At 38.3% G+C, this 9,521-nt stretch overlaps 1 protein-coding gene across 6 annotated transcripts in view; it reads left to right on the plus strand.

Moving 5' to 3' along the window:
• Positions 1-9,521, plus strand: part of Atp10d (ATPase phospholipid transporting 10D (putative)) — a 92,141-nt gene that overhangs the window by 26,324 nt on the left and 56,296 nt on the right. For 3 of the 6 annotated variants that reach the window (XM_029565703.1, XM_029565702.1, XM_029565700.1), the window contains 3 exons: positions 2,310-2,412; positions 3,043-3,369; positions 4,757-4,951. In XM_029565703.1, coding sequence (XP_029421563.1) covers positions 3,080-3,369; positions 4,757-4,951 — 485 coding nt within the window. In that variant the 5' untranslated portion in view covers positions 2,310-2,412; positions 3,043-3,079. The remainder of the gene's footprint in view (positions 1-2,309; positions 2,413-3,042; positions 3,370-4,756; positions 4,952-9,521) is intronic. The other 3 variants (XM_029565701.1, XM_008837695.3, XM_029565704.1) reach the window with 1 other exon arrangement.

A 9,521-nucleotide genomic window follows, 5' to 3' on the forward strand; every position in this document is an offset into this window, starting at 1 on the left:
AGGAAACTGTTTTCTGAAATTTAACGAGCCAAAGTAGAATCTAGGTTGTTACACGAGGCTGTGGACACTAGACAGATCCAGTGTCATGTCTTTATAATAGCTTGATTGCAAATAAAAAGTTCCTACCTAAAGTTTTCAGAAACAATAGCAAATCATGCTGATTCCAACTTTCTAAAAAAGGATTTGAAATTTTTCAAAATGGCCACCTAATGATCGTGGTGTAAAAAATCCACAAAAGGCTTTTAGTATTATATTAGCTATTTTGTTCTGCTGTCTATGGATTAATTTGTGGAGCATTATTTTGTGTCCTTATTCTGCGAAAGAGTTTGGGATAAACTGTGAACTACTTTTGTAACTCAAACTATACTTCACTTTACAGATTTATAAACTAAGCTATTTTCATATAGTAAGGTGAAAACCAGGCTTTCCTAACACAGTTTTGATATAGACATTTTTTAATTATATTGAAAAGACAGCGAGCATTATTTTGGCTGGTCAGTTTTCATGGATTTAGTGCTGTGTGTGTAGGTTGTTTGGAGGACAGGTTCAAAAGGCCTGGGTGAAACATTTCCTCCTATCATATGGACAGAACTGATAAGACTGCTTTTCTAATGGGATATATATTGTGTATCCAGTATCCGGAGACAAACGCATGTCCTTGGAGGCTGTGTTCTTCCAGTCAAAAGTGACTTTTTCTGAGCTAGGCCATGCAGTACAGGCTTATAACCTCAGCTACTCAGGGGGCTGAGGCAAGAGACTCGCAAGGTCAAGGCCTGCCCTGACTCAAAACTCAAACTACAAAAATAGTTGGGGATCTAGTTCAGTGGTAGGACCCTTGACTACCTTGTACATGACCTCAGGTTCAATCCCCAGTACCATAAAATAAATGAATGAATGAATGAATGCATCTTTTGCTTTTATATTTGTTTTGATTATTTTGTTTCAGATATACATGCTTTTTAAAGTTCTGATGGATTTAAAAAAGCATATTTGTTTCAGTGCCTTTTCTGTAAATATGAGGATCATGTGATGTCACATAACTGTTTCTTAGATTGCTTAAGTTCCAATGTATACCAGTATACATTGATTCATTAGCAAGAGTAGACTAGTTGAATTAAATCTTTCAGTGATGCTAGGTGATGATTTTATTTGTCATTTTTATTTTATGCATATGAGTATATTGCCTGCATGTGTATAAGTGCACCCATGTTGTGTAGTGGTCGTGGAGGTCAGGAGAAAGAATCAGATCCCCTGGAACTGGAGTTATGGATGCTTGTGGCCGCCATGGGGGTGCTGGGAATTGAACCCACAGCCTCTGCAAGAGCAGTTGGTGCTCTTAACTGCTGAGCCATTTCTCCAGCCCTGCTAGGTGATATTTTATATTGCAGATCCGTAAAAGTTGGGTCTAGTTTTAATGTCCTTAGGGGGAAACTATTGACTTCTGATTAGTATCATACTTTAGAAAAATGAATCAATACTCAGGTTATAAATTTAGAATGAAGTTTAGAAAGGAAATACTGTAAATAATTTGTCTAAATGTCAATAGAGCCTTGAATACTATTTTGTACCAGGATTGCACTTGGATATGTACATGTCTATTAGCTCAATTAGATCTTGAACTCTTGGAGTCTAGGTCCTCATCATCTCTCTTTTCCTAGCTTAGCACAGTATCAGTACATAGCCCAGTTTTACCTCCAGATCAAAGAAATCTATGGACACTTAAATCAGGTTCATTTGAGAACTTAGTCAGTTTAGATGGTTAGGACATATTATGGATTTACCAAGTAAGAGTTGTGGGGGAGGGTCAACTCCAGCCCCAGATATGTAAATGATGACATTAATGAATCAAGGATGGAAGCCAAGGACCTTGGACTTGCCCTGCACATTCAATGACATGCTCGTTACCCATGGGGTGAACTTTTGGGGACATATTCCAAGAGTCAGGCCCTCCAGAGACCAGGTAAATGAAGCACGTTATCAGCTAACCCTGTTTTGGAAAGATGTGATCTGAATCAGCTGTGGCTACTGTGTTACAGGACTGATGTAATATTAAGGTAATGCTTTGCAAAGTACTGGGGATATAATGAGCTCTTAATAAACAGTAGCCTTTCCTCCTTTTTTCTAATTAAAAGGCTCATATTCTAAGTGGGATTAAATATCTTAGAAGACAAGAACACTTGAAAATAAAGAAAATGAGGAAGCAATGATGTATCAGTTAAATTTTTGTGCATAGCATTGGTTGACTCAGCTTGGTGGGTGGCTATTTCAGCAAGTTCAGCTGGGGTCACTCCTGCTCCTCTTTGCTCTAGGTTGTCCCCTGAGCACACTTATGCTTTGGTGGTTGGCTCGTAGCCAGTGGCCTCACCTCACATGGGCAGGAGCTAAGTGGACTCACATCTCATGGGCGTGAAGGTGAGCATGTATGTGGGTGCTCATGGTGGTGGCAAAAGGGTTCTCAGAGGAAGTGAGAATGAAAAACCCTGATAAGCAACACATTTCAAACCTTTGCTTATGTCCATTTCTTTGTATTCCTTTAGCCAAAGTGAGGCCATGGCCAAGGTAGAGAAAGAATAATCAGTATGCAGAGAAAGAGTCACCTTTTGATGGGCATGGGTGGGAAGAACCTGTGGCCATGTTTGTAATCCATGAAGAAAGGTCCCATTGACTCCTTTCTGTCTATCAGGCCTTAGGCTGGGTGAGTCGCATGTTATCCATTTAAGCTCCATGACAGCTTCCTGACATATGTGCATTATTCCAGTTTCAAGAAGGAGAATGCACATATTAAAGCTGAAATGTTTTGGAGTGGCATTGTAGACACTGTCTTTTGTTGCTTAAATGATCAGATGCTTGGCCCATGAAGAAGAAGGTATGTGCTTTGTTTAGCAAAGATTTGGTTGTAATGGTGTTCCAGTGACAGGTTTCATTCCTACTTATGTGTTGAACCATTAGGTCATATGTTTATCTGGTATAGAATAAGATTAAAATTGTGCTTTCCTTCATAACATTCCAGAAGTTTCCAGGAAATGTGTCTTTGTTTTTCAGATCCCTTGCACCACCCAGGTCTCACTGCATCCTGGGCATGACTGAGCTTCTTCAATGGGCCAGGCAGTACTGGCACCAGCTGATGAATGGGAGAACCCGGGGTGAAGATGAGCGACCATACAACTATTCCTCACTGCTTGTCTGTGGGGGCAAGTCTTCCCAGACCCCCAAACTGGCAGGAAAGCACCGAGTTGTTATTCCCCACCTCCAGTGCTTCAAGGATGAATACGAAAGGTTTTCTAGAACCTACGTGAATAACCGAATAAGGACAACCAAGTACACACTTCTCAATTTCGTGCCAAGAAATTTATTTGAGCAGTTTCACAGGTACTGTTGTTGTTTTGGAGAAAACAGAACATTAGAGTGCTGCTCAACATTCTTCTTGATACATACTTTTTTCCTCGTTTTCACAGTCCCATGTGCTTCTTATGACTAAGGCATATGAAATCATTCATGGCGATTTAGATCCAAGCCTAGGCTGAAATGAGGGTCCCTTCTGTTCATGTAGCTCTTTACAATTGGAAAGATCCCTGTTATCCTTGTATTACTATCAAGCAGGAAACTGGTGTGTGGTTTAGCGGGTGCCCGTGATAAGCAGCAGTGCTTGCTTCAGTGTTCTTTCTATTAAACCATGTTGAATTTTTAAAAAATATTTTAGTATTTTTATTTGATATGTATGAGTGTTTTGCCTGCATGTATGTAAATGCACCTGTATCATGCAATGCCCACGGAGGTCAGAAGAGAGCATCGGGTCCCCTGGAACTGAAATTACAAATGGTTGTTAGCCACAATGTGGGTGCTGGGAACCGAATCTGGGTCCTCTGCAAGAGCAACCAGTGTTCTTAACTGCTGAGCCATCTTTCCAGCCCCTGGGTAGATTTCTTTTAAGGCGTCTCATGGTCAAAGACAAAAAGAAAATATGTGATAACAATTAAAGTGGCTATGCAAGATTGATTTTTTTGTTTGTTTTGTTTTGTGTTGTTTTGTTTTGTTTTGTTTTATGAGAGGTGCATCTGGAACTTACCTCAGAGTGAAGCATAAGAAGCCAATGGAGGAATATTCAAATATGTAAAGTAGTGAAGTTCTTTGGATGGAAGAAGTTCTGGAATAATGTGGCTCTGAATAGTATGAAAAGAAACAGGAAGTCTTGAGGAGCAAAAACCTCATACTTTCCTATTTTTTTTGAGCCTTCTTTGAATCTAACAGGGTGACCAAGAATTTCTTCTATTTTTTAAACTATTTTGTTGTTTTTGTTTGTTTGTTTGTTTTATAGAGACAGGATCTTCTTGTAGCCCCCATGTAGACCCTGTGTAGACCACCAAGCTGGGCTCATTCTCACTCACATGCAGAGACCCACCTGCTTCTGCCTCCTAAGTGCTAGGATTAAAGGCGTGTGTCACAACACCCATACTTATTATTTTTAACTTTTGAAGAGCAAGCAGTGTTTCCTTTTATGCTATGTGTTACATAACTCAAAACTATCAAATGTTCTCTATTACCTATTTAATAAAAACATCATATATTTACTCAAACCCAGCCACATGTCTAGGAGAGTCATACATACATTTTTATATTTGTTAGATTCTGTTGATCTCCCTGTTCTGTAACCTACAGAATCAGCTCACACTGACTCGTGCAAAGGCACACAGGGATCTTGCCCCTTGTGTTTGAGCACTTACTGATTTGTGAATGCCCCCTTGTGCTTGGGTTGCAGGGCTGCCAACTTATATTTCCTGTTCCTGGTGGTCCTGAACTGGGTGCCTTTGGTAGAAGCCTTTCAAAAAGAAATCACCATGCTGCCACTGGTGGTGGTCCTCACAATCATTGCAATTAAAGATGGCTTGGAAGACTACCGGAAATACAAAATTGACAAGCAGATCAACAATTTAATAACCAAAGTTTACAGTAGGTAAGTGGAATGGGAACCTGCTGAAGGGATAAACCATGTCATTTAGAAACATGTTAGTTTTCCTACCCTTGGGTGAGCTCAGGACCCTTTTTGTGCCACTGTTGTTAATGTTGTTATTGTTTGTGTTGTTGTTTTTTTGCTTGCTTATTTGTTTTAGTAAACAAGATCTCACTGTGTAATCCTGGCTGACCTAGATCTCTTTAATGTAGACTAGGCTAGCCTCAAACTCACAGAGAGCTGCCTGCCTGTGCCTCTCCAGTCATGAGATTAAAGGTATGTGCCACAACACCTGTCTCCTGTTATTACTGTTTTTATCTAAAACTTCTTTAAGTCCTGCAGTGAATTTAGTTCAAGTATTACAAGAGAAACAAAAGCCATTGTCTTCAAGACACAGAATAACCCCAACTCATTAATAGCAGGTGACTTCAATGCCCCACTCTCTCCAATAGACAGGCAATCTGGACAAAGAATACACAGAAACATCTAAATTAAATGTTATCATACATCAAATGGACCTAATAGACATCTATAGAATATTCCACTCAACCACCAAAGAATACACATTCTACTCAGCAGCCCATGGAAGTTTTTCTAAAATAGACCACATACTGGAGCATAACACAAACCTCAAAAAATAAAAAAATCAAAATAATTCTATGTATTCTATTAGACCACAACACAATAAAGCTTAAAATCAACAGTAGAAGAAGCTCTAGTAACTACATGAACTCATAGAGATTAGACAACACACTCCTGAATGATGAATGTGTTCAAGAAGAAATCAACAAAGAAATCAAAATATTCCTGGAACTAAATGAAAATGACAGTACAACACAACAAAACCTCTGAGACACATTAAAGGCAGTCCTAAGAGGAAAGTTTATAGCTCCAAGCACCTACATTAAGAAACGAAAGAAAGAAAGAAAGAAAGAAAGAAAGAAAGAAAGAAAGAAAGAAAGAAAGAAAGAAAGAAAAAGAAAGAAAGAAGAAAAGAAAGAGCACAAATAAACAACTTAATGATATAACTCAAGAATCTGGAAAAACATGAATAAACCATTCCAAAACTGGCAGAGGAGAAGAGATAATAAAAATCAGAGTAGGAATCAATGAAACATAAACCAAGAAAACAATGAATCTAAAAGCTGATTTTTTTGAAAAGATAAAAAAGATAGGCAGAGTCTTAGCCTAGCTAACCCCAGAAAGAGAAAATCCAAATCAACAAAATCAGAGATGAAAGGGGAAACATCACAATAGACACCAAAAAAGATCTAGAACATTATAAGGGAACACTTATAAAATACTTAAAAACCTATGCTCTATTAAATTAGAAAATCTTAAAGGAATGGATGAATTATAAATTCAATGGAACCACCAAAGTTGATCCAAGAAGAGATCAACAACTTAAACAGACCCACAACAAATAAAAAAATTTAAACAGTATTACAAAAGCCTACCAACTAAAAAAAGCCCAAGGTCTAGATGGATTCACAACAGAATTTTACCAGATTTTCAAAGATCTACAGCCAATACTGCTTAAATTATTAAAAAATAGAAACAAAGAGAGAACTCCTAAACTCCTTGTATGAAGCCAGTATTACTGTAATAGTAAAACCAGGTAAAGACACAACAACAAAAGACAATTATAGGACCATATTCCTAATGAACATAGGTACAAAAATTCTCAACAAAATACTTGCAAATCTAATACAGACATCACATATCAAAAAGATCATCTGCCATGTTAGTCGGCTTTATTCCAGAGATGCAGAGATTGTTCAATACACATAAGTCAATAAATATAATCAATCATAAATGGATTAAAGACAAAAATCACATGATCATCTCAATAAACACAGGAAAAGCCTTTGCCAAAATCCAGCATGCATTCATGATAAAATTCCTAGAGGGAATTGGACTGGAGGTAACAGACCTTGACATTGTCAACCAAGGACATAACAGAATAAAACGTGATTCACGCATAGTGGAACTGAAAGACTTTGGACTTGAACCCTTAGGAAAGCAGGAAGCAGAGAGTTTAAGTACTATAGATTACAATTTAGAACTCAGAAGACATAGAGCTGAGTGGGGTGTCGTACACCTGTAAGCTCAGCATTTGGGAGGTGGAGGCAAGAGAACTGCCATGAGTTCAAGGCCAACCTGAGTCTGAAAAACCAGGAGGAGCAGGAGGAGCAGGAGAAGGAACTTGAATGGAAATGAAAAGTTGGATGGATTATGAAGAGAAATCAAGAGCTACCTATGGAGAAAGGGATTGTGGAAAATAGAGATAGTATTCTTTTGTGCATAAAACTCGAGGCATCCTATTGCAGCAACACCAAAGGTATCCATAAGAAGTCTACCCAGGAGCATATTTGTTCCATTAAGACCTTTATTTGTTGTCCTTACAAAAAAAAAAGTCTGTGTAGCCAAAAAGAAACTCAGTTAAGGTAAATTTTGAACAATGATGCACATTATATGTAGTTCCTGAGTTTTTATTTTCAGATGTAAGTTAATACTTCATAAGCAGCATAGCTGACTGAGTGCAACTTGTCGTCAGTGTTTTGAGAACCACAGAGAAGGGTTAAAGAAAGCTTGTTTGAAGAAGTGCTATTTAAGCCGAAGCCTGCAGGAGTCTGAATTCTGCTCGTTATTAGACTTCTTCAGCAGCTTTCACATTTGTTTAAAGATCTTATCAAGAAATCAGGGAAAAGAATTAATTTTCATCTTTGTACAATGATGTGAGATTACTCAAATAATGAAAAATTGGTTCTATTATTTTCTTATACTGTATCTAAAGAAAACCAGAAAAATCAATGCATGGCTTAAACATGGAGATAGTCTTACAGAAAAGTCCATGATTTGTAGTTGAAAGCCATAGAGCACTGTGCTCCACCAATTCTGCAAATCATTTAGTAAAACATGAATGCTTTGATATGGCAGGAGAACAGAGGTGGTGTGGCACTGTCCTGACCTTCAGACACTAGCTGTCTCTTAAATGTTAAACCACCCTACAATAGTACCATGAACTGGGAACCAGTCCTTCAATCCTTGGGCTTTTGCAGGGGGCATTTATGGACACAATAGGAAGATTTAAACATAAAGTAGATACAGTTCTTGCCCCTCGAGGCCAAATGGTATTTTCTGATCTTTAAAAATCACAATGTTGGTGGTATTAGGAGTTTCTCATTCTTTCTCTCCCTTAATGATGTCTTGTTTTCACCTGTTTCCAAGGTCATTAGATCTAAGGATGAGCAAATAACACAGGAGTGCTGGTCCTTCATGTGCAGGGTCCCTGTGTGGATTTCGACTGATTCCTCCCTCTTTGAAATTTTCTTCTCCCTTGTTTTTTCTGACATCACTTCCTGGTGGATCTTCTTCCACTTCTCTGTTTTCTTGAAGTCTCTTTCTTTAAGGACTCATAGCCTTCCTTACCTGTTGCCATTCCACATCCATATCTTTACTCACCTCTAGATCAGAACCTTCCACCTTCTAGACATCAAAATTCATGTCACATAAAAATTCAGACCCTCAAACGACCTTAAGAGTAAAAATAAATTTGTTTATCTGGGTCACCTGTATGGCCTTAAACACCCAAAAGGAAAGTATAACCAAAGATTAAAGGGGCCAATATAATTTCTTAGGAGTCCATCTGCATAGCTAAAGGCTACATAACAAGCAACAATGCCAGACAGGCGATACCTTCTTTTGAGTTGCTGGACAGAGTGGCCAAAGGGATTCCCAGACAGTAACCCAGCATAGAACTGGGAAAATGAACAGCAGACCCCAATCTTATCTAAAGGAATATTGACAACTGATTACTGCTAGCTGAGGAACAGCTGACCCTCCTAAAACAAAGACCTCTGAATAGGCTGACTAAATTCACCAGAAGGGCAAGTAGTGGGGAATGGCTGGGGGTGCCAACAACAGAGCAGGCAGTAGCAGGGATATCAGAGTATAAGGGCTCTAGTGGGGGGAGGGAGGCTATGGGAGGGTGCCATCTGGGAAGTGGGTGTATAGTCGAATGAGATAGTTTGGGATGTTCTGTGTGATATATACATACACACACAAAATCAAATTTTTTTAAAAATGTACTATATTTGAGGAGGAAGCACGGAAATTTACACACGGTAATTCGTAGAGGTGATAAACAATACCATTGAAAGCTGCCTGATGACTTTATAGACATACACAGTCGCCAAGGATCCAAGTGCCACAGATTATGACTAGTAATAATCAGATACACACAGATTAGAGATGCAAGCTCCAACATCTCAGTGTTAGTAGCAAAAACAATGAGCCTTTCTGCAAGGAACAATATATTCTAAAATGAAATGGAGCCCTTTTTTTAAAGGTTAAAAACTCATCCAATTTTATGTCTTACAGGGCTTATAATATGTAATTCAATAATATATAATTATATTCAATGATTGTAGTTCAATAATATATAATTATATTAATTCAACTGTGAACCTAGAAACTTGCATCCACTTGTGAAAGAGATGTACTGTTGCTCTGGAGTGTGTCACTGAATATGCTAAAGCTGTAGTGAAATGCTTCTTCTAATCATGTAGTC

The sequence above is a fragment of the Nannospalax galili genome, unplaced genomic scaffold, assembly GCF_000622305.1.
Source record: "Nannospalax galili isolate Female #2095 unplaced genomic scaffold, S.galili_v1.0 scaffold318, whole genome shotgun sequence".
NCBI classification, from domain to species: Eukaryota; Metazoa; Chordata; class Mammalia; order Rodentia; family Spalacidae; genus Nannospalax; species Nannospalax galili.